At 42.7% G+C, this 23,366-nt stretch overlaps 2 protein-coding genes across 2 annotated transcripts in view; both read right to left on the bottom strand.

Moving 5' to 3' along the window:
• Positions 1–20,252, bottom strand: part of LOC113029447 (NLR family CARD domain-containing protein 3-like) — a 55,823-nt gene extending 35,571 nt beyond the window's left edge. The window contains exons 1-8 of the mRNA XM_026180303.1: positions 19,925–20,252; positions 19,211–19,315; positions 18,875–18,994; positions 18,580–18,684; positions 17,145–17,249; positions 16,786–16,905; positions 15,792–15,896; positions 15,457–15,576 (exon numbers count right to left, since the gene is read on the bottom strand). Of these exons, the coding sequence (XP_026036088.1) occupies positions 15,457–15,576; positions 15,792–15,896; positions 16,786–16,905; positions 17,145–17,249; positions 18,580–18,684; positions 18,875–18,994; positions 19,211–19,315; positions 19,925–20,007 (863 nt within the window). The 5' untranslated portion in view covers positions 20,008–20,252. The remainder of the gene's footprint in view (positions 1–15,456; positions 15,577–15,791; positions 15,897–16,785; positions 16,906–17,144; positions 17,250–18,579; positions 18,685–18,874; positions 18,995–19,210; positions 19,316–19,924) is intronic.
• Positions 9,517–11,393, bottom strand: LOC113029500 (ribonuclease inhibitor-like). Its single transcript, XM_026180392.1, has 4 exons — positions 10,982–11,393; positions 10,664–10,840; positions 10,293–10,466; positions 9,517–9,855 (listed from the first exon to the last, which is right to left on the bottom strand). Exons 1-4 carry the CDS (start codon positions 11,098–11,100, stop codon positions 9,846–9,848), a joined length of 480 nt encoding a protein of 159 aa, XP_026036177.1. The 5' UTR covers positions 11,101–11,393; the 3' UTR covers positions 9,517–9,845.
• Positions 20,253–23,366: the final 3,114 nt, after the last annotated feature.

Here is a 23,366-nt window from a genome sequence, read left to right as displayed (position 1 = left end):
AATACAAGTAGTTATTGTACATGTATATAATAATATAATAATTGTATTATGAACAATAATTCTCTTGTTTATTGTCTATTTATATGTTAATGCTTACCTGCATCAATGAATGAGTAGCATACAAGCATGTACAGATAAAAACTACGAACAAATACCTGGACATGTAATATTAATATTCATTAATCATTAATTAATAATATATTTCCTGCTGAGTGGAACTGCTTTTACTCAAATTCAGCTCCATCACCGTGCAGACCTACATCTTTCAGCTGCTCCATCCCACCCCATCCCTGGGATCTTCCTTTGTGTCACCAACTGCCTGCATGTCCTCCTCCACTACATCCATGATTCTTCTCTGAGGTCTTCCTCTCTTCCTCCTCCCTTGCAGCTCCATCTTCAACATCCTTTCTCCTCCTTTGCACATGTCCAAACCACCTCAGGCTCGTGTGTCTAACTTCTCCTTCTGATCTTTTTATTTCTAAGTCTTTCCATCCTGGTCACTCCAAACAAAAATAAAACTTGGATAATATTTAGTATTTATGAATAAAGTTAAGTGTTTTTCACACGTAGACTTTGGTGGGCTGCCCAGAGGGATGAAGAAAGTTTACCTATAAACCCCGAGTCAGAGATGAGGGGTGTCACAAGGGCAGTTATCGACTTTCTCTGCTAAACCAGACTTTGTCCTTGAGGCTCTGAGTGCGCTCTCATATAAAGGGGCCTTTCACACATTATAGGAGTATTCTTCCACACAAAATGATCTGTTATGAGTCCAGCATGTTCCAAGCTAGCACACCACTCAGGTGTGTTTTGAGATTTATTTTTATTGTTTTATCAATTTCAGACAGCATCTCAGTCAGTTCACTATCACATATTCCCATATGCTCTTATTTTGAAAGTTGATTCACTATTGACAAACTTGCATCGGCCCTTCCTGTCTCCCGTTTTTCCAACAATAGGCTGATCAGAGTGCTTTTGCTGTGACTGCCAGACTCTGATCCTGTGGTCAGACTGACTTTGACTTCACCGTCTTGGGTGATGTTAGTCCTTGTTCTGCTCTTTGAGATGGAGCTGCTCTCTAACCAGGATGTGATGCAGGTGGAGGATTGTTTCATGAGCTGCCACGCCGAGCAGAACGAGGACGCCAGTCACAAACCAATATTTACTGTCAGGAAATACTGTGTATATGGTATTGATTTATTGATATATCTCAGAAAGACTTTTTATGCCTTCATTCTGTAGTATTTTATCTGTTTGCTGCGTATGTAATACATTTTTCTCCTTTCAGACGGCTTCCAAGCAGTCGACCGTTCAAAGCGGAGGTGCAGGAAAAGCATCATCATCCTCGGTCATGGCCGGAAACAAAAAACTGGGATGGCGCCGGTGGGATGGACCAGATAACAGTCGTGAGAATAGACGACACTCACATCGCTGAAGAGGAGTCGCACGTCGACGGGAAGGTGTTCTACGAGGTGGAGTGCTCGCTGCCTGCAGAGGACGAGGTCGTGGGAGAGGATGACGATGACGGCGTCTACGTCATCGAGTATTCAAACCCTGAAGAGGAGGGGGAGAGTTACCAGTTCACGATGTCCGTAGATCGGTCGCTCCCAGCGAAAGAGCCGATTGTTAAAACTCCGGTGGTCAGCGAGAACCCCGGAGCTCTGCTGCCGTCCAGACCGGCGAGGTTGCGACCTCAGGTGAGCCAGAAGAGGAGGTTGGTAACCGAGGAAGAGGAGATCAAAAGCGAAGAGTTCACGGTGAGCAATACGAGCGTGCTGGCGCTGGGAGAGGATTACAGCGATGTGATGGAGATGAACTCGGGCTCAGGTAAGAAACTGGTGTGCACGATGTGCCCGCCGCCCGGTAAGCTTTTCAAGAGGGCGTCTGGGCTGGCGGTGCATTTAAAGCAGATGCACCACATGGAGGGGAAGAAGACGTTCTTCTGCAACTCCTGCCAGCAGTCACTCCGCACTCAGATCGAGCTCGACGCGCACACGAGGCGCCACGCCAACCAGGACGCCGTGTTCGTCTGCCGCCTCTGCGCAGCCGAGGAGGAAGCCGGCACGGAGGAGAAGAAGGGGTTCAAAGGGTCCAGGTGGGGCCTGAAGAAGCACCTGGAGAAGGAGCATCCAGGTGTTATCCCGCGCTGTGACATCTGCAACAAAGGCTTCAAGACGCTCGTGTCGTACCTCGCCGACCAGTTCCGGCACGTCGGGGTGTCGCCGTACTACTGCGCCAAGTGTCAGATCTACGAAATGACTGAGCGCGGTCTGAGCGTGCACATCAGAAACCACAACAAGAAGAAGATGACTGAGCAGAAGGCTAATGAAAGCCGCCTGCAGACTTTTGAAGTCTCCGCCGGTGCTGATAACTCGGCGACAGACGACTCCGACTTCTGACGCTCCAGACTCACCGTTTAGCTTCGTGTTCGAGTGAAGCGGCTCACAGACGTCAGGGTCAAATCCCACATTTTATGCATCTGAACTGAACTTTGGGCAGAAAAACTTTTCCCCTAACAGTTAGAAAACCTTTTTTGTGTGTGTGCAGTTAATGACCAAACATGTTACTGTTTAAGTAGAAGTGTCTAAGATTTATTTGAATTCCCTTCCTTTATTTTCAATTAAGGATAATCGTAGTTGATGAAACGGGACAAAAAACTTGTCTCAAAGAAAAACGTCCAGGAAACGATCAGAATCAGCACAGGCGTCCATATAACTACTGTGTGTTTATTTAAAAGACATTTTACACATTTAATCACAGCCTTCAGTAACCATCTTTTTTAAATGTTGCTGATATCTGTGGCGCACACACACAGTCAGATTAGTCTTCTTACCTTGCAGGTTAACCCGTAATGATCACAGCTGTGATTCCATCAGAAGTGACTTCCAGGGTCGCCTTAAGTCTGTTTTTAAAAGAAAGTTAAGCAGCACAGAGCAGGCGATTAGGTCAGGAAGTCAGAGACCGCAACAGCATAAAGAATTTGATATATTTTCAAAATAAAAGATCATTTGAAGATTAAACGCTTGTTTCTGAAACACTTCAGCTGTGAAAGGTGGATCAAAACTTCACCAAAGAGAAGCAGCCGCTGTGTTTCAGGGTTAAGTTTACGCGCTCATTTTCCCTGCACGAATAGCAGGACTGTACTTATGATGGCCCCCTACAACCAGCAGGTAACTACTACTGTACATCAATAAAATGAATATATCTAAACTGGGACGTGTTTCAGTCTGGGTAAAAGTCAGCTAGAAAAAAGGGCCAACGGTCCAACTTTGAAGTTTGAGACATCAGAGCAGGTTACAGCCAATCTGGTGCAGTTTTCTAAAAATCGCACTCTTGGACTAAAACTGAATTTTCCAAACATAAATGCAGTTGTTTGGAGGCGTTATTACAGAAACTTTCCAGGTGTAACTCCCATTTCATGAAGTGTTACAGAAAAATATAGCCGACACAAACAGACCCAAGCTTTCAGTCACATCACATGATCTTTTTTTACAGGTGCTAAAATAAAAGGATCAAACACTCTGGACCAGCAAACAAAGGAAACACCCCAAACACTAAGACAATTAAGCTGTTTGTGGAGTGAAAATGCCAAAAGTTTGAACCTTTCACTTCACTTGGTGTGCGTTATTTTTATATATTACTGGTCAGCTGACCTCAAGAAGTTACGACAGAAGACACATTCAAAGCTGTTCATTTGCCTTTTTCGTTGAGTATGTGTTATACCTTTTCTGAAGGAGCTTTCCAAGGTGAAAAAGCTACAAATATTTAAAAAGACCCAAAAAACTTTAAAATACACATAACTTTGTGTAACAGGAATACAGATAATTAGCATTAATGGTCCCTGAATACTCAATGTAGGACTCTTTTAGTGGACTCTGGCCACACATTGGAAACCAATGAAATGTTACAGTCTTAACTGCGTTTGTGAAGTTTGTACTGAAATATGCATCAACACTAAATCAAGCATAAAACTCTTTTCGAGGCTAAAATGTGGCTTTTAAAGAGCCGGCCGTGTGTAATTACATTGCCACAGAGCTCACTCGTTGCAGGAGCCGAAACCTTTCAAATGTTATTTTAAACTCATCCTGTCATAACTGTACGTTTTATCTTACAGGAGGTGAAAATCATTCGAATATGAACTGAGTTTGCTGCATAACACTGAAAAGAGATGCAACGAGCTGTGTTATGAAGCGTTTTAGTTTTTCTTCTTTTTAATTGAAATGCAGTGAAATCGCAGGTTTGCTGTGTTAATTTTTTTGCATTTTTGTTCTTTGCTGTGGTGATTTCATTTTTTGCCTGCAACATTGCATTAAAGGGAAATGCCACTGATTCTTAGCGCTGCTGTTTTCTGTTCACATTTTTACCCTGTAAAGTGAGTGTGGATGAGTTTTTATACTGAAGGGGGTTTACAAGGTGCTTCATGTGTCACAGTTTTTTTATTTTGCAAGTTTTTAAAAACATTTCTTTAATAAAAAAAAAAATTAATTGAGAGCAACAAGCAGACAAAAAGCCAACAAACGACAAATCTCATCTCAGTTGACATAAGCTAAATATTGCATCTTTCACAATAAAACGCTCCTGAGGTTCACGTTCTGTGAAATTATTTTTTATTCAAATGACAGGTGTAGTGTAAACATACATTTATGCTTTGCACTTAAATGCTATAAAAACTACAAAGATAAATATAAAGTAGACATTTGGCTGCATTCACATAAAAAAGGTTGTTTCCCATTTTAAAAACAGCTTTTAACAGCCTGTTTACGGAGGCCTCGTGTGACACCTGGAGCTCGACTGGCTCATTCCTCCATCACCTCAGCAAACAGGACTAGCTGCCTCTGCTACTGGTCAAGCATCTTCTGATGCAAGCTGTGTTTCTAACTTTAGTCTGTAGCACCATGTTGGTGAAAGATGACAGGAGACGAGCTGTTGGCATCCCCACAGCAGGTGAAGCCAAAGTAGGCAGCTTTTGAAAAAAAATTTCTTCTTTCGGTTAGATGTTAATCAGGTAGAGTTCATAATATTTTCCTCCATCCAGCAGCTGCTCGTGACTGTTTGTGCACATTTTTACAGCAATAATAATGCATGTTATCAAAAATGGCTTTAAATCTAATGAAAACATATTTATCTTGCAGCCAAACCCAACTACAGCAACCAGATGTTCTTTCTTTACTGATGTTGGGTTTTTTAAACGTCCATGCACATTTTTCTGCTGTTTTCTATGTGTAGTCCCATTGGAGCACTATTAATCTGAATTTGATCGTCTAGAAAAATGTATTTGTGGATGAGGGTTATTGAGTCTGGGCTGTCTCGTGTATTTTAACATTTTTGTATTGAAGGCACAAACGAGCATCAAGAAACAAAGAGACACAAAACAGGTTGTCAGAGGTAATACAATAAAACAGTCAGTAGGTGACTATGTGGTAACGGTTATTTAACATCAGTGAAAGACAAAACAACAACAATATCAACAAAAAAGATGCATGTTTCCTCCCTTTTTTCCATCTGTAAGTCAAATTTTCAGGTTATTATCTAAATCTAAATTACAGTTCAGGTTGGGCTCAGACTCGAAACACTGAGAAAATTATAAACTGACAACAAAAACACTTTGAACTCTAACCATAAACTGAAATTATGACTTACTGATGTGGAAAACAAGTTTTTTCAGTGGCAGGAACAAGCTTCCACACACCCAGCTTTTGGCATTTATAACAGGTGGGCCCTGTTAAATACTGCAGCACTGTGAGCACATTTCTGCTACTACTACTGTTTTCTTTCTTATTATGTTTACATTTAACTCTTATTGCAAAAATAAATTTACTCTGGTGGGAGAGTGCAGATAATTTTTTGCTTTAACAGTAAAAAAACAGTGAAAGTGAAAGTACAGATGCAGTGGCCTGGGTTCAAGTCTGACCTGTGGCCGTTTGTTGTGTGTCTCTCTGCTTTCTGTCTGTCTTCACTATTCAATAAAGGCAAAAAATTTAAAAGTACAGATACTGGTGTTTCTGATAAACTGATACTGGTGTTTGTAAACATTGTGTATTGTAGTGCTCTGCAGAGTTCACAGCACCACAGGACAGTCCACCTTAACAGAGCTGAGACAGGTGACCTGGTTATGTCAGTTTTGAACCACGCTACATACAAGATGTGTGACGGGCTGATTTGGTATTTTAAGTTTATTTTAGTTTGTTATCCCAGCAAAGTCACCTGACATAAGATAAGATAAGATAACCTTTATTAGTCCCACGCGTGGGAAATTTGTTTAAAGTTAAAGGTTCTTTCAGATCAGATTTTTGTTTTTAAAAGGCCGCAGACCATGAAATAAGTAAACATTTATCAGCCATCATTATCACAGAGCTAAATGCAAACAACAGCAACAAACACGTTCTATAAAATCACATCTCTAATCATCGCATCATCTGTCTACTGTCACCCAGTCGTCCTGAGATCTGCAGCTGTTCCTGGGCGGGATTTGAATGATGCCACCAATCAGGAAGAGAGTGAGTCACTAAGGCACCGGAGTTACTGGTCGGGATTTGTGCAGCTAATAGTTTATTTATTGACAAATATAGTCATATATGTTGGTGGGAGATAGGCCACAATAAACAGTGTTCAGGGACCCCGCCCCTCCCTGAGCCTGGTTCTGCTGGGGGTTTCTTCCTGTTAAAAGAAGGTTTTTCTTCCCACTGTCACCAAAGCGCTTGCTCATAGGGGGTCATATGATTGTTGGGGTTTTCTCTGTTCTCTTTGTATTATTGTAGGGTCTTTACCTTACAATATAAATAGAATAGAATAGAATAGAATAGAATTCAACTTTATTGTCATTGCACATGCACAGGTACAGGGCAACGAAATGCAGTTTGCATCCATCCAGAAGTGCTTTAGTGATATAGATATATTACAATATATATTAGCAATAATATAGATATGTGAGTATATTACAGAAATGGGTCTATTATGGTATGTTATAATGTACACGGTATGAAGTATGTTATGAATATTCTATAACTATAAGTATGTACAGGCTGTAGTGAGTACAAGCTATGTACAGGATATGAACAGGATATAAATATGAAAAACTATACAGAATATGAAATAAATAACTTTACAGAATCTGGGATATACAGCTATACAGAAATGGGAACTATGCAAGTTGTAAACAGTTGTAGGATTAAAGATTATCGAATGTACAGAATGATTATTTACACAGAGCTATACAGTAGTGCAGTTAAGATAAGTGAGGGTGTAGATAGTTTCTACAGAGGCTATATAAAGTGCTAGTGGTTGTGAGTGGTGGTTCAGTCCATGTTATTATTGTGTTTGAGGGTACAGTTGTCCATTGTGGGTGTGTGTATGTTCAGTCCATGAGTTTAACGTGGGTCAGATGTCAGGAGGCAGAGTTCAGGAGTCTGACAGCTGTGGGGAAGAAGCTGTTCCGGTACCTGGTGGTCTTAGTCCGGAGGCTCCTGTGGCGCCTCCCAGAGGGCAGGAGGGTGAAGAGTCCATGTGATGGGTGACTGGGGTCTTTGATGATTTTCCCAGCCCTTTTCAGACACCGCTTCCTGTAGATGTCTTTTATGGCAGGAAGTGGTGCTCCGGCGATGCGCTGGGCAGTTTTCACGACCCTCTGCAACGCCTTCCGGTCCGAGGCAGAGCAGTTCCCGTACCAGACTGTTATACAGTTGGTCAGGATGCTCTCGATGGTGCAGCGATAGAAGTTCACCAGGATGTCTGAGGACAGGTGGTTCTTCCTCAGAGTCCTCAAGAAGAAGAGGCGCTGGTGAGCCTTCTTGACCAGCTTGGAGCAGTTGGTCGTCCAGGTGAGATCCTCGGAGATGTGGACTCCCAGGAACTTGAAGCTGCTCACACGCTCCACAGCCGTCCCCTTAATGTGGATGGGTGGATGTGGGTCAGCATTCCTCCTGTAGTCCACGATGAGCTCCTTGGTCTTCTCGGTGTTAAGCAGCAGGTTGTTTGTGTCGCACCACTCAGCCAGACCATCCACCTCCTCCCTGTAGGCGGCCTCATCGTTGTCACTGATGAGGCCAATCACCGTGGTGTCATCTGCAAACTTAATGATGGTGTTGGAACCATCAGCAGGTCTGCAGTCGTGGGTGAAGAGGGAGTAGAGGAAAGGGCTCATCACACAGCCTTGTGGTACACCGGTGTTCATTGTGATGGTAGATGAGCAGCGGTTATCCAGCCGGACGTGTTGGGGGCGGTTGGTCAGGAAGTCCAGTAACCATTTGCAGATGAGGGAACTGATACCCAGGTCTGTCAGTTTCCTGATGAGTTGTGAGGGGTGGATTGTATTGAATGCTGAACTGAAGTCTATAAACAGCATTCTGGCGTAGGTGTTGTTGTTGTCCAGGTGTAAGAGGACAGAGTGCAGTGCGATGGAGACTGCATCCTCTGTGCTCCTGTTCCGGCGGTATGCGAATTGGTGGGGGTCCAGGGTGGGGGGGAGACAGGATTTGAAGTGTGCTAGGACCAGTCGCTCTAAGCACTTAGTGATGATGGGGGTGAGTGCTACTGGGCGGTAGTCATTGAGGCAAGATGGGTTGGAGTTTTTGGGTATCGGGACGATGGAGGTGGATTTGAAGCAGGCCGGTACCACAGCGTGGGCCAAGGACAGATTGAATATGTCTGTGAGCACTCCTGCAAGCTCCCCAGAACACGCTCTGAGAACACGCCCGGGGATGCCATCAGGGCCTGCAGCCTTGTGGACATTGATCCTGCTCAGCACCGCTCCTACATCGGTGGGGGAGAGAGTCATAGGTTGGTGGTCTGGCGTCATGTCTGCTTTGGTTGTGGTTGTGGGGTTCCCTCGCTCAAAACGAGCATAAAAGTTGTTGAGCTCGTTGAGGAAGGAGACATCAGAGGATGCGGGGGAGGGTTTGGTGGTCCTGTAGTCTGTGATGGTCTGGAGTCCTTGCCACATGCGTCGGGGGTTGGAGTTGGAGAAGTGTTCTTCTACCTTCTTTTTGTAATGGTGTTTGGCTTTTTTGATGCCCTTCTTTAGATTAGCCCTGGCTGTGCTGTAGGCGTGTGCATCTCCAGACCTAAAGGCAGTGTTGCGGGCCTTCAGGAGGAGACGAACATCCCGGTTCATCCAAGGCTTCTGGTTGGGGTACATGGTGATCCGTTTCTGGGTGGTGACACTGTCTGTGGTTTTGGAGATGTAATCCAGTACAGATGAGGCGTACTGGTCCAGGTCTGTGTGGGTGAACATATTCCAGTCTGTGTTTTTAAATCTGTCCTGGAGCACTGCGTCTGTCCCCTCTGGCCACACTTTAATTGTCCTCACAGCAGGTTTCACACGTTGGATGAGTGGTGAATACCGAGGTGTGAGGAACAGGGAGAGATGGTCCGATTGTCCAATGTGGGGGAGGGGTGTGGCTTTGTAGGCTCCAGCCAGGTTGGAATACACATGGTCTAAAGTCTTGTCTCCTCTGGTGTGGCAGGAGACATGTTGGTGGAATCTGGGGAGGACTGTCTTTAAGTTGGTGTGGTTGAACACCATGAGGCAACTGTTGTTGCGATTTGGTGTTATATAAATAAAATTGATTTGAATATTCTTTTGAAGAAATGTACAAACGGTGGATTTGATCCCAGACTGGATTTCCAAAGAGGGTTAACGGAGGAGCTTTAAAAAGGATCCCAGTGTATCGCAGCCTGTGTAGAAGGTTTGGTTTCTGAAAACGGTGCAGTCCACTCTGCAGCGCTGACAATCATCTACACTTCCTCTCACTCTTCTGTCAGTCGCTGCTGGATGAATGTCTACGTCCCAACAATATGGCCACAATCAGAGCGTCTCTGCACACGAGGACATACGTTCACTTACGCATCGGTCACTCCCACCTGAAAAGAGAAACAATTGAGGTGATAAGTTAGTGTTTACAGAGACTCACGCAGTCAGCTGTCAGTCACTGATGCAGCACATGAACCACAATATAAATAGCAGCATAGCAGCTTCCTCAGCGCTCATGTTTCCTTAAGCATGCTGAGTTCAAAGACTTGCATGCTTGTATTACAGAGGGGTTGCTACCTTACAACATAAAATGCCTTGAGGCGACTGATGTTATGATTTGATGCGACATAAATAAATTTGAATTCAATGGATTCAAGTCTTTTTTTTTCTCAGCAGATTTCACTCAAGTCCAATAAATTTAATGTTGAATATTTAGAAAAGTGCCCTGAAGGCCATAGAATCTATAAAGGGGAGATCATGAGGAGGGGACTTCTATGACAGGCTGATTGGTGAGGCTGAAGCAGATTAATAACAACCTCCTACTGACCTGAACGTCTCCAGTCTGTAGTCTGGATTCTTCTGAAGAATAATCAGTTCTGTCACGTCATAATTCTTCAAGTTGTTGTTGCTCATGTCCAGCTCTCTCAAATGGGAGGGGTTCGACTTCAACGCTAAGACCAGAGGATGGCAGCTGTACCTCGTCAATCTGCATTCCCACAGGCTGAATAAAAAATAAAACAGGTTTAGAAAAACAAGCTCCCACTTCACAAAGTTAGGTGTTTGATAATAATGTGTTCAGAGAAGAAGAAAATTTAACATAGAGAAGTTCAGAAAACTGCAACGCAAAAACAAAAAAATAAAGGCAAATAGATGCAGTGATTCAAACTGAGGAAGTGGAAAAGAAAAATGATGACTGACTTTAGAATCTCCAGCCTACAGTCTGGACTGCCCAGAAAATCACACAGGTAGTGCACACCCTCATCCTTCAGCTTGTTGTTTCTAGATAGGTTCAGCTCCCTCAGATGGGAGGGGTTGGACTTGAGAGCAGAGACCAGTAAACTACAACTGTAGGATGACAATCTGCAGATCCTCAACCTAAATGAAAAATAAAGATCACCTAAATAACATATTTTACAATCAAATCGTATTTTAGGTTTTAAGTGTGTTAACATTTCCTAATCCTGCAAACCACCATCAACTGAAAAGCAGGAAACCAGAATAGAATAACACTCTAACCTCAGAGCCTCCAGTCGACAATCTGGACTCTCCAGAAAAACACAAAGCAGCTTCACTCCTGAATCTTGCAGCTTATTGTCACTCAGGTCAAGCTCTCTCAGATGGGAGGGGTTGGACATGAGCGCACGGACCAGAGAATCACAGCTGGTCTCTGACAACCTGCATGAACTCAAACTGGACACAGAACAAAACAGTTTAAGCTCCTAGTTGAGAACATTTAGTGTTCACAATCTCAAACCTTTTATTAAACAGGCCTGAGAGTCTAACTATGTTATTGATGAGCTTGGATTTGGCTCGATCTTCAGCAGGAAAAGACGAGTTCAGACTCTTTGTAGATTCAAATAAGCATCTATAGTCATTAGCGTTAGTCATAAACATATTGCGATATTAGATATTAAATTATATGTTTGTGAAAATCTGATCACTGAACACTTAAGGGAAGAATTTTTTTTTTTTTTTTTAATTTAAAGTATGAACTGACTTCAGAAACTCTAGTTTACAGTTGTGACTTTTGAGTCCACCAGTCAGCAGCTTCATTCCTGAGTCCTTCAGGTAGTTTCCACTCAGGTCCAGATGTACCAGGTGGGAGGGTCTGGACTTCAGGGCTGAGGCCACGACTTCACAGTGAGTATCTGAGAGCTCACAGCCAGGGAGTCTGTCACACACATCAATACACATACAACAAAATGTGTTACAATACATTTATAGACCCCATACAGTCCGCAGTCTGCTACACATCAGATTCCCCAAAGATATCGAGAGGCCATCTTTTTCAGGAAAATGTTATTGTCCACTGCATTTAATGTGACTTTGGGCTTCATCCTCCTGAGGCCGCATTTGTTGGCTGATTGCGTCACAGCGATGTGACGAAGGCTGCCTAAAGTCGTAGACTCCGACAAATGAGGCCGACAAATCCGTCCTCCTTTTCCCCAGATTTGAAGGATGGGTTGGGTGTATCCTTTGTGGCCCACCATATCCCAGAATTCATAGTGCAGCCCAGCCAATCCCAATTTCCAACAATGGTGGCCGTTACTAAGTTTTATTATTAGTCTTTCTGGGTCACAAAATAAACTTTTAAGATATTTTCAGATGAGAATGTAGCTGTGTAAACTTCAAATATCTGCTCAGTTTTTTAAGATATCACATATTTGTAAAAGTGCGACGTTTTCAGAGACATCTGTTACCCACCAGCTCGATAGCTAGCTGTTCAAGGCTCACTAGAGCTGGCGAGAACAGCAAACTCGTTTTCAAACCCAGTGCGGTCTTTCGCTACTCAGGTTAAACATAAGTCACTTAGATAATTTAAAAATGTTATTGTTTGGCTTTTTTCAGTGTTTTATTAGTTCGTAAGTTAATTGGTTTGGCTGAGATTAAAGTTCGCTCACTTCTGGCCTACCCGGCCTTCGAAGGACCCGGCCCACGTAGACTGCAAAGGCCGGGTCCTCAGGAGGATGCAGCCCATGAATTTGGACACAGCTTTTGTCTACTTTTTATGGAGTTGAACTTACTGAACATACTGCCGTTAGTTTCATATCAGTACCAAATGATACACTGGTAGAGTCAAATACTACGTTTGACTCCAAAAGAAATTTCCACCTGGACTTACCGAGCCTTTCTGCAGTTTCTCACAGCTGGGATCAATCTCAGTCGTCCCTCCAGTGATGTCTTGTACCTCTTCAAGTCAAGCTCCTCCAGAACCTCCTCTGACATCTGCAGCATGTAGGCCAGAGCTGAGCAGTGGATCTCAGAGAGCTCCTTCTCTGATCTGTTTTCTGACCTCAGGAACTCTTGGATCTCCTGAGATACCGAGAGGTCATTCATCTCTATCAGGCAGTGGAAGATGTTGATGCTTCTGTCGGGGGCGATTTTTGTTTTCTTCTCCTTGAGGCTGTTAACAGTTCTCTGGATGATTTCTGGAGTGATCTCTGCCTTGCCCAGCAGACTTCCTAAGATTTTCTGGTTGGATTCCAGAGTGAGGCCATGAAGGAAACGAACAAACAGATCCAAGTGGCCATTTTTACTTTTGAGGGACTTGTCCATGACTCTGCTCAGAAAGACATCCAGAGATGTGTCACTGTTTGTGTTGTCCCACTTTGTCCCTGGGAATTGCTTCAACACCTCTATGTCCTTGTTAGTGTAACAGTGAAACATGTAGACGGCAGCCAGAAACTCCTGAATGCTCAGATGAACAAAGCAGTAGACTGGTTTCTCGAAGATCACACACTCTCTTTTGAAGATTTCTGTACAAACCCCTGAATACACCAAGGCCTCATCGGGATCCAGACCACACTTCTCCAGGTCTTCTTGGTAGAACATGATGCTTCCGTTCTCCAAATGTTTGTATGCCAGCCTTCCCAGCTTCAGAAGAACCTCCCGATCAGCCTCTGCTACCTCCTCTGCCATCTCTTGTCCCTCATGATATTTGTGCTTCTTTCTCTTCATCTGAACAAGAAGGAAGTGTGAGTACATATCCGTCAGGGTCTTGGGCAGCTCTTCCCTCTGCTCTGTAGTCAACATGTCTTCAAGGACTGTAGCGGTGATCCAGCAGAAGACTGGGATTCTACACATGATGTGGAGGCTCCTAGATGACTTGATGTGGGAGATGACTCTACTGGACCGTTCTTCATCACTCAGTCTCTTCCTGAAGTACTCCTCCTTCTGCTCATCCGTGAATCCACGTACTTCTGTGACCCTGTCGACATATCTAGAAGGGATCAGATTGGCTGCTGCAGGTCTGGAAGTTATCCAGATGAGAGCCGAGCGAAGCAGACTCCCCTCGATGAGGTTTGTCAGCAGCTCACAGACTGATGACTTCTGTGTGACGTCTGATATGATCTTTGTTATGGTGAAATCCAGTGAAAGTCTGCTTTCATCCAGGCCATCAAAGATGAGCAAAAGTTTACAGAGATCCAGGTTCTCCGCTGTGACCTTCTTTAATGTTGGATGGAAAACGTGGAGCAGCTCCAGAAGACTGTACTGCTCATCTCGTATCAGGTTCAGCTCTCTGAATGAGAGCAGAACCACCACATTAATGTCTTGGTTTTCCAAGCCCTCTGCCCAGTCCAGAGTGAACTTCTGAACCGAGAAGGTCTTCCCAACTCCAGCGATGCCATTTGTCAGAACGACTCGGATATCTGTTTGTTGGTCAGGTAAGGCTTTAAAGATCTCATGGCACTTGATTGGAGTGTCCTGGTGGGTGTTCTTGGAAGGTGTCTCAAGCTGCCTCACCTCATGCTGCGTGTTCACATCTTCAGGCCGCCCCTCCGTGATGTAGAGCTCAGTGTAGATCCTGTTGAGGAGGGTTCCTTCGGTTTCATGAGTTCCTTCAGTCACACGTTCACATTTCCTCTTCAGTATGAGCTTATGATGATCTAAAACCTCCTGCAAACCACCATCAACTGAAAAGAAGGAAAACACAATATAAGAAAACTCTTAAATGTCTGAACAAGAAGATAAACTCCAGTTTTCAGAAATGAAGCTACCAGCAAATAGATGTTCAGTCTTACTTGGTATCAAGCTGCTCGGACTGGCTGTCTGGACTCCAGCTGTGGTTCCTGAGTGGTGCCAGGAGGGCAGCTTTGATGAAGCAGACCAGTCCCTGCATGAAGTGAAGCACTGTCTGCAGAAGTGTCATAAATATCAAAGTTTAATAACATGCTGGCTTACAGAAAAATATCATTATTGAATCATATTTAAATACAACACCTCTGTTGTATTTCTGCTTTAACAGAATCACACATGTAAATGAGGTAATGATTAGTAAAGTCATCCATGTGCCCTAATGCTAATACCCTCACCGACAGCTTTATGTTATTGGTTTTGATTTGGCAGGATTATTGAAAGAAAATCAAAAACTATTGTACAGTCTGACCAATCACTGACACTATGGTCCCTGCTACAGAGCAGAGGAACCCTCTGGCTTTTTATCAGTGCACCGGAGCACAGCTGCAATAGTGCATCTGTGCATGGGTAACTTCCACATCTGTTAAAGCACCATTAATGCTGGATAGTAGCTTTTAGGACAATATATGCTGCAGCTGAGACAATAAGTTTTTAAAAAGGCCAAACTACAGTTTGTATACCGACAGGACGACTAAGCTTTGGCAAAAGACTAGTAGACCAAACTAAAAAGTCAGAATGTATCAGGAGAAAAGTTACATTCAGGCCTTTATGTCTTGGAGACATAAGTGAATTGCATCCTGCTTTGTGTATACGATAACAATGAAAATAATGTTTTCACAGGACCTTTGAAAATCTAAGTGCACCCTTACTGCTTCCATAGCGATTAGGAGGGTACGTATCATCCAGGGGCTTCCAAACAAATGCCCTTCATTGAATAATCAAATGTGAACATCTCTATAAAAGTAAAAGCTTAGACAGTTTGCTAATACGATTGGACAATGGACAAATAAATGTCAACAGCTCTGTGTTGTAACTAACATTAACAACTATTTAGAGAAGAAGCGGTCTCTTACTTTGTGTGTGAGGGTCCGGGTTGATTCCTTAAGTCTGGAGGGGCATCTCTGGATATGTCACTCTTCATAGACAGCCAGTCGGATACTGAAGATGCCACTCTGTGTCTGTGCTGCCCACCTCTGGAAACACAAAGATAATAAACTGGAACCTTCCTGTTTTATATTAGATGCACAAAGAACTGCAAGAACTCCTTTATTCATGAGTTTATGTTGATGCTCGTTAAACAAGTTCATCACTGAAGCTTTGCTGTGTTCATAGGAATGCATTCTTAGTTTTCTTCCTGCTTCAACATGAGTCACGTTCACCTCTGTTTACAGCACAAACTGAGTCTTACTCTGTGTGTGAGGGTCCAGGTTGATTCCTTAAGTCTGGAGGGGCTTCTATGGAAATGTCACTCATCATGGACAACCAGTCGGATCCTGGAGACGCCGCTCTCTGTCTGTGCACGAATGTAGAATAAATCACAAATTGCTCTTATTGTGTCAGAATCAGATTAAGTGGACTAAAGTTCAGGATTTCTTTAGTAAAACCTGAATGTTCCCATGCATCATGATACTAAAACCTCACAGCTGCATATGTAGTGCTGTGCTTTATAAAGAATGGAGTTAAAATATATCAACAGATAACTTGGGATACACACCTCTGTTTTCTTTTTTCCAGTGTTAATTGTAGATTAGCATTTTAAACTGTGGAAGTCAAAACACTTTTACTGCTGTAAAACTGTGTAAAATGGAGATCAGCTCAATCCTCTTTACATCACAGTACAAAGACAACATCCTCAAACTGGTAAATAACTCCTCATTTTGAATTTTATCTCAGTTTGGGCGCTGACCAGATGTGTCTGCAGCCACGTGAACAGAAAAACAGGAGAAAGAAAGTTTTTATTTCGAGTGAGTATCTGATTAAACGTATGTGTAGTTTCTCAGTCATCCAGGTCATGGTAGTTTAGCAACATGTTCTCACTCCCAAAGCATAACATTTTACGCTAGCTGACAAATCGTCTGTATATTACACTTTGGCCACCCAACATGTCCCTATGTTACAAGTTCAGAAAAATGTGGAAACAATATAACCATTTAGAATGAATCCACACATGTACGTTTATTCTACCTAAATCGCTTTGGAAAATACTACCTAACACGATTAAGGTCATGGTTAGGGCTGGAATACACGACTGTGTTATACCTTATAAACCCAGTTTTTAAATCAATAAGTAGTTTCCTAGAATAGAGCGATATATGTGATCTAATAGTTCTGCTTAAGAAAGCGTTGTTCTTCGGTCTGAAAGTTAACCATCAGGTCTGTTCTCAGAAGAAGCGGTCTCTTACTTTGTGTGTGAGGGTCCGGGTTGATTCCTTAAGTCTGGAGGGGCATCTCTGGATATGTCACTCTTCATAGACAGCCAGTCGGATACTGAAGATGCCACTCTGTGTCTGTGCTGCCCACCTCTGGAAACACAAAGATAATAAACTGGAACCTTCCTGTTTTTATATTAGATGCACACAGAACTGCAAGAACTCCTTTATTCATGAGTTTATGTTGATGCTCGTTAAACAAGTTTCTCTTTTCAGTCCATTAAACGTCATCACTGAAGCTTTGCTGTGTTCATAGGAATGCATTCTAAGTTTTCTTCCTGCTTCAGCATGAGTCACCTTCACCTCTGTTTACAGCACAAACTGAGTCTTACTCTGTGTGTGAGGGTCTGGGTTGATTCCTTAAGTCTGGAGGGGCTTCTATGGAAATGTCACTCATCATGGACAACCAGTCGGATCCTGGAGACGCCGCGCTCTGTCTGTGCACGAATGTAGAATAAATCACAAATTGCTCTTATTGTGTCAGAATCAGATTAAAAGGACTAAAGCAGCGGTCCCCAACCCCCGGGCCAGGGACCGGTACCAGTCCGTGAGTCATTTGGTCTCGGGCTGCGAGAGTTGAGGCTCGGGTGTGAAATTTATGGTTTTCAGTGTTTTTATCGCCATTTGTTATCATTTTTATGGGTTACTTGGTTTCCCTGGGTCTTTTCCTGTGTCTTATGAAAAAATCTTCGTTTTTTTTGGTACCAGTACTGGTTTCATTTTGTTGTATTTATCCGTGACACCTTAAAGGCCGGTCCGTGAAAATATTGTCGGACATAAACATGCCTGACTGCACAGGTCACAGAGAGATCATTTTTAAGACAGGTAGGATCTCAGCCACGATAACAAAAATATTTCTGTAACTCCAATAAAATGTTCTAGCCTATGCAATAAAATACAGGGATCCATAGTGTCAAAGGCAGCCTTAGATCATTAAAGTAATAAAAGTAAAGTGTGATCATTGTCTGCATTCACCAACAGATCGTTTACCACTTTGATTAAGGCCGTTTCTGTGGAGTGATTTGGTCTAAAAACAGACTGAAATGGCTCAAACAGATTGTTTGTTGACAGATGCTCAGCAGGCTGCTTAAAAACAACTTTTTCAAAGACCTTAGGCAAAAAAAAGGTGTGAGGTGGGTCTATAGCTCGCACCAACAGCTCTAAAACTGTGTCAAATATAAATCAGCTCAATCCCCTTTACACTACAGTACAAGGACAACATCCTCAAACCAGTAAATAACTCCTCATTTTGAATTTTATCTCAGTTTGGGCGCTGACCAGATGTGTCTGCAGCCACGTGAACAGAAAAACAGGAGAAAGAAAGTTTTTATTTCGAGTGAGTATCTGATTGAACGTATGTGTAGTTTCTCAGTCATCCAGGTCATAGTAGTTTAGGAGCTTGAAGAGAAGGCAACAGGACTTCTTTACGTTTTTTTATGGAGATGTTTCACCTCTGATCCAAGAGGCCTCTTCAGTTCTGCAGCATATGCAGTTTTTTAAGGGTTTATAAGGTGTAAAGTATCAGGTCTAATACAGATCCCAGAAAACCTCCAGTGTGTGTGTGAGGAAAACTCCTCATTTACATGAACAAATGTAATCTATCAGACAGATATAACTCAAATATAATATAAATATATATCTAATATAATCAATAAAAAGTTTCCTGGAATAGAGAGATATATGTGAACTAATAGTTCTGCTTTAAAAAACATTCTTCGCTCTGAAAGCTGACCATCAGGTCTGTTCTCAGAAGAAGTGGTCTCTTACTCTGTGTGTGAGGGTCCGGGTTGATTGCTGAAGTTTAGAGGGTCTTTCCTGGAGGAGTCACTCTTCATGGAGAAATAATCGGATCCTGGAGACGCCGCTCTCTGTCTGTGCACAAATGTAGAATAAATCACAAATTGCTCTTATTGTGTCAGAATCAGATTAAGTGGACTAAAGTTCAGTATTTCTTTAGTACAACTCGAATGTTGATTTAATAATTCATAACTAATAAGAAAGCGTTGTTCTTCGGTCTGAAAGTTAACCATCAGGTCTGTTCTCAGAAGAAGTGGTCTCTTACTCTGTGTGTGAGGGTCCGGGTTGATTGCTGAAGTTTAGAGGGTCTTTCCTGGAGGAGTCACTCTTCATAGACAAACAGTCGGATCCTGGAGACTCTGCTCTGTGTCTGTGCTGCCCACCTCTGGAAACACAAAGATAATAAACTGGAACCTTCCTGTTTTTATATTAGATGCACACAGAACTGCAAGAACTCCTTTATTCATGAGTTTATGTTGATGCTCGTTAAACAAGTTCATCACTGAAGCTTTGCTGTGTTCATAGGAATGCATTCTTAGTTTTCTTCCTGCTTCACCATGAGTCACCTTCACCTCTGTTTACAGCACAAACTGAGTCTTACTCTGTGTGTGAGGGTCCAGGTTGATTCCTTAAGTCTGGAGGGGCTTCTATGGAAATGTCACTCATCATGGACAAACAGTCGGATCCTGGAGACGCCGCTCTCTGTCTGTGCACGAATGTAGAATAAATCACAAATTGTAAAATGTACATTTAAAAAAGTGGAATGACTTACAAATCTCTCTCATTTTCTTTTTAAATTCATAGTAGAACACAGTAGAAGGATAAACATGGCCCTGTGGCAACTTTAGAGTCACGTTGCTGCTGTCAAATGAAGAATTAGCTCTTTTTTTTTTTTTTTACAGATTGTAGCTTTCTTCAGTTTAAACATCTGATGTGTTTTATATAATTTGTTGTGAACAGTCGGTGATCTATGGAGGGCCTCGAGTGTCAGTCAAAGAATTTAATTTTAATCTGTCTACAACCTAAAGTGATTTCCACGTCTCCTCGTCACGCTACTTGGACCTGAGTTAAAGGGATGCAACCAGAATGTTTTTCATACTTGTGGCCATATGGGGGCAACTAAAAATATTGGGGTGGCACACTTAACACAGAATTTCCAGTTTTAATATGCTGTCAAATTTAGGTTAATTGAAAAATATGGCAAAAAAGAGGCAGAAAATAATTTTGTGCAAAGTTAATTTCCTGCTGTTGAAGTCGACGTCAATGCCCCTCCAGGGTGCAGCAGCATGAGCATTGGGCGAAAACCGGGTCTTACTTTAGATCCCAGGCTCCGGGTCTGGGGTGGTTTCTCTTCAGAGGCCGGCAGCTTCGGTCCTCTTCTTCCGCCAAATCACTCATGTTCCCTCAGTCTGAGAGTGAAAGACGGACACGTGTCAGGTTCGGGAGTGAAACAGCTTTTTGAATCCTCCGCCTGATGAAAAGCTCCGTCTTTGCTTCCCTGCTTCACCCACGGAGACACCCTGACAGCAGAATAACGATCATTATGCTGAGATCACCCTGCTTCGCTCCTTCTGCTCCTCTGTCGGCTCCAAAATGGAGTCCAGCACTTTCACTTTCACTTCTCCCCCCGTGGAGCTGCTCCTCCTCTCTCCAGTTTCTGGAAATGACTGCATCTGCCAATTTAATACCTCAAACACGAATATTTAATAACAATCCTCCAAAATCGGACTAATAACATGAAACATGAGGAGGGACTCTCAGCTTAGCAGTGGTTTAGGGAAACTCAGAGCACAGTGTGAGCAGTGAGGGGGGTTGATTTAAACATGGTGTAGTTATTAATGCAATCTGAGGTGATGGAGATGTTGATCTGGTATCGTTTTGTTCTGTGGGCAGCAGCTCTGACATCTGCAGGTGGCTGCTGCTTTAACTACGGACCCGTTGATCTGCCACCATCAGCACCATCGAAACCTCACACTGGACTCCAGGCACCTTGGCTTCTCCTTTCCTCTTCCAGGCTCCAGATAAGGGGTGTCAAACATAAGGCCCAGGGGCCAGAATCAGCCTGGTAAAGACCCCGGTAGAGCCCAGTGGACAGCTTTGGAAAATGTGAAGGATGGTGTAAAGTTCTGGAGTTTCAAATGTAGTATATAAGCTTATTTTAACACTTCCCCCATGGCCATGCTTACTACACATAGTAATTTAGTAGCAGATAAACAATAAAATGACATAAAAGTTCCATTTTTTCACTTTCTACTAAAGAAATTTCAGTTTAAAATAAGTTAAAACAAATAATAACAAACCCTTGTTAACAAATACTTCCTGTTTTATAACTACAGTACTATACTTAGAGTCCGAGCACCAGATTTTTATTCTATTTTAAACATGTATTTCTTACAGTTTAATCCCAAAGAGTCGTGCTGACAGATTTGTTCACCGCGCAGAGAAACTGATGCGTGCTGCTGAGACTGGACATCTTATGTTAAGATAAAGACTCACAGAAAGAAGAGTTTCACAGGTTGGCCTCACAGTGTTAGAAGTTTGACATCCCTGCACTCGGAGCTTCGTCTTACTAATGATACGCAAAATTCACTTTCATCTGAAGACAGGACTTTGGACCTCCGAGCAATAGTTGAGGTCTTGGCTCATGAGCGGTTTGACATCAGGACTGCGACAGCTGTGCATGGTGGCGATGTCGTCCTCAGTCCACTCCATCTGAAGCTCTCCAAAGTCTTTGAGCTGTGAGGTGGGCAGAACGATCCGGACATCCACGGTATCGACAGAACACACAGTGGAATCGGCATCAGAGCCATACTTTGCTTCTGCCCTCTAAGTCCAGCATGTAGCCCCCTGAATTGTGTTAAATAAAGTAAAAACGTTCCTCAAACGTGCACTATTATTATCCTGCAGCACATTGAACCAACAGGAGCTGACCCAGCGGCTTCAAAGGCACATTTACATTCCAGCTCTGCAACAAACTAACAGGCGCTTTTTGCTGTGCCAAAGTAAAAACCACTGATTTTATGGCCATTAAAAAGTGTTCCCAGGGATTAGCTGTCAGCTGTGTGTGGATGCAGGAGATGCCACTTCCTGCTCTGCAGTATCATTTTTAGGTTATTATGCTTTCACATTTAAAGTCAAGTGTCCAGAGTCTCTGGTGTCAGTTGTAACAACGTGAAAGTGAGAACTTTTTTTTTTAGAAAGGAATGAGGTTCAAGGAGATCAAAGCACGACACTCTTTGACTGATTATTGTTTTTATTGTTTTTAATAGAAAGTCCAGCTCTCGCCGCAGGTACAAAAACTGAGAGCTGGCGTAGCAGCAGGGCTGACTGCGTCTCCGACAGGATCAAATCAGAGAAGGAGAGGAAGAGGAGCGAGGATGAAGAGAGAAGAAAGAAAGCTATGCCTCTGGTCATAAAGGGGGAAAACAAAATCAGCGTTTCATGTTTCATCATCCCAGAGCTGTACATGGATAGACGAGGAAGAGATCAACACTTACATATATATATATTCAATAATTATATATAAAACATAAAGAAAATCTGCATTTTATCCCTTTTTCTCACAGACACCCAGACGACCACAGAGAGGAAGCAGTTTCTAATCATTGACCCGCAGAAGCAAGAAGCTCAGTGGCTGTGGAAGATCATCTCCACCAGGAAACGATGAACAAAGACCGGCCACGATTTCAAAAAAGGTTCCCGACGGAGTAAAAAATGTCTCACTGAGTTAAAAATATCAAATTAATTCAGAGATAAAAGTCTTAAAATGTCATAACAGAGATGAAAAGTTCATTTCAAAGATTTGTGTTCGAGTTTAAAATAAGCTTTTTAATGAAAAATGACTTTTTAATGTACGATGAATACAGATGTGTATTTTAAAAACAACTTCTCTTATAATTTGATTTGTTTTTTGGGAATGTGTCATTTTCCACTTTTGTTTTTCAAAATCTGACTTTACCTTTTAATATTTCACATTTTCATCTCTAAACTGTTATGTTGAAACTTTGTCTCACTATTATGTTTTATAAAATCTGGACTCCTTATATCATAGTTTCATCTTTAACACGTGACTCTGCTGTTTAAAAGCTTTTTAATGTCACTTTCCAGCATTTTGATCTAAAAACTTCATTAGTGACAGTTTACTTCTACATTTCCAGTTTCTACTTTAAAACTGGACTTTTTCTCATAATTTAGAATTTTTTAATTGGAGCCTCAATCTGAACATAAATGATTTACACCATTAAGCGACTTAAACATGATTTTTGTTTTTCTTCTGCTGGTGGAAAACGAGCTCACACAGTCTGAGTCCGGCGCTTTTTGCTTTATGTGACGCTCGCTTGTTTGCAGCAGAGGCGCACGCAGAGAGGGCGGAGCGTAACGGCCCTGAATGCCGACCACTGCGGACACGAGGAAGCTTCGGAGGAGTTTAACAGGCCGTAACAACGTCTGGCAGCGACGTCGGTGCTCGTACCGATCCAGGATGTAAAATCAGCTGTGATGATGATGAAGGACTTGAAGTCCAACATTGACACAATCAATCAGATATTTGTTCTTGGAAGTGTTTCATTAGGGCCTAACCCCAAAGACCTTCAGTTTAACGAGATATTAAATGTAGAAAAGATGGACATGTTTGTATTTTAGTGGCTGGAACTGATTCTTTTCACAAAGATCGTCCACAAGTTTCAGTGAACTGACCCTTTCACTGATTTCTCCACCACTGGACCTCCGACTGCACGCCCAACGTGGTTTGCCGGTAG

This window comes from Astatotilapia calliptera, chromosome 9, assembly GCF_900246225.1.
Source record: "Astatotilapia calliptera chromosome 9, fAstCal1.2, whole genome shotgun sequence".
Classification (NCBI taxonomy): domain Eukaryota; kingdom Metazoa; phylum Chordata; class Actinopteri; order Cichliformes; family Cichlidae; genus Astatotilapia; species Astatotilapia calliptera.
Note: the sequence above shows the minus strand (reverse complement) of the source record. Positions and strands in the feature narration are given on the sequence as shown.

Coding starts and splice junctions, on each gene's coding strand:
- LOC113029500 (XM_026180392.1), bottom strand. CDS start 11,100: ATGTCCAACCCCTCCCATCTGAGAGAGCTTGACCTGAGTGACAATAAG. Junction 10,841..10,981: donor TGTCGACTGGAGGCTCTGAG/GTTAGAGTGTTA, acceptor TTTTTCATTTAG/GTTGAGGATCTGCAGATTGT. Junction 10,467..10,663: donor TGTAGGCTGGAGATTCTAAA/GTCAGTCATCAT, acceptor TTTTTTATTCAG/CCTGTGGGAATGCAGATTGA.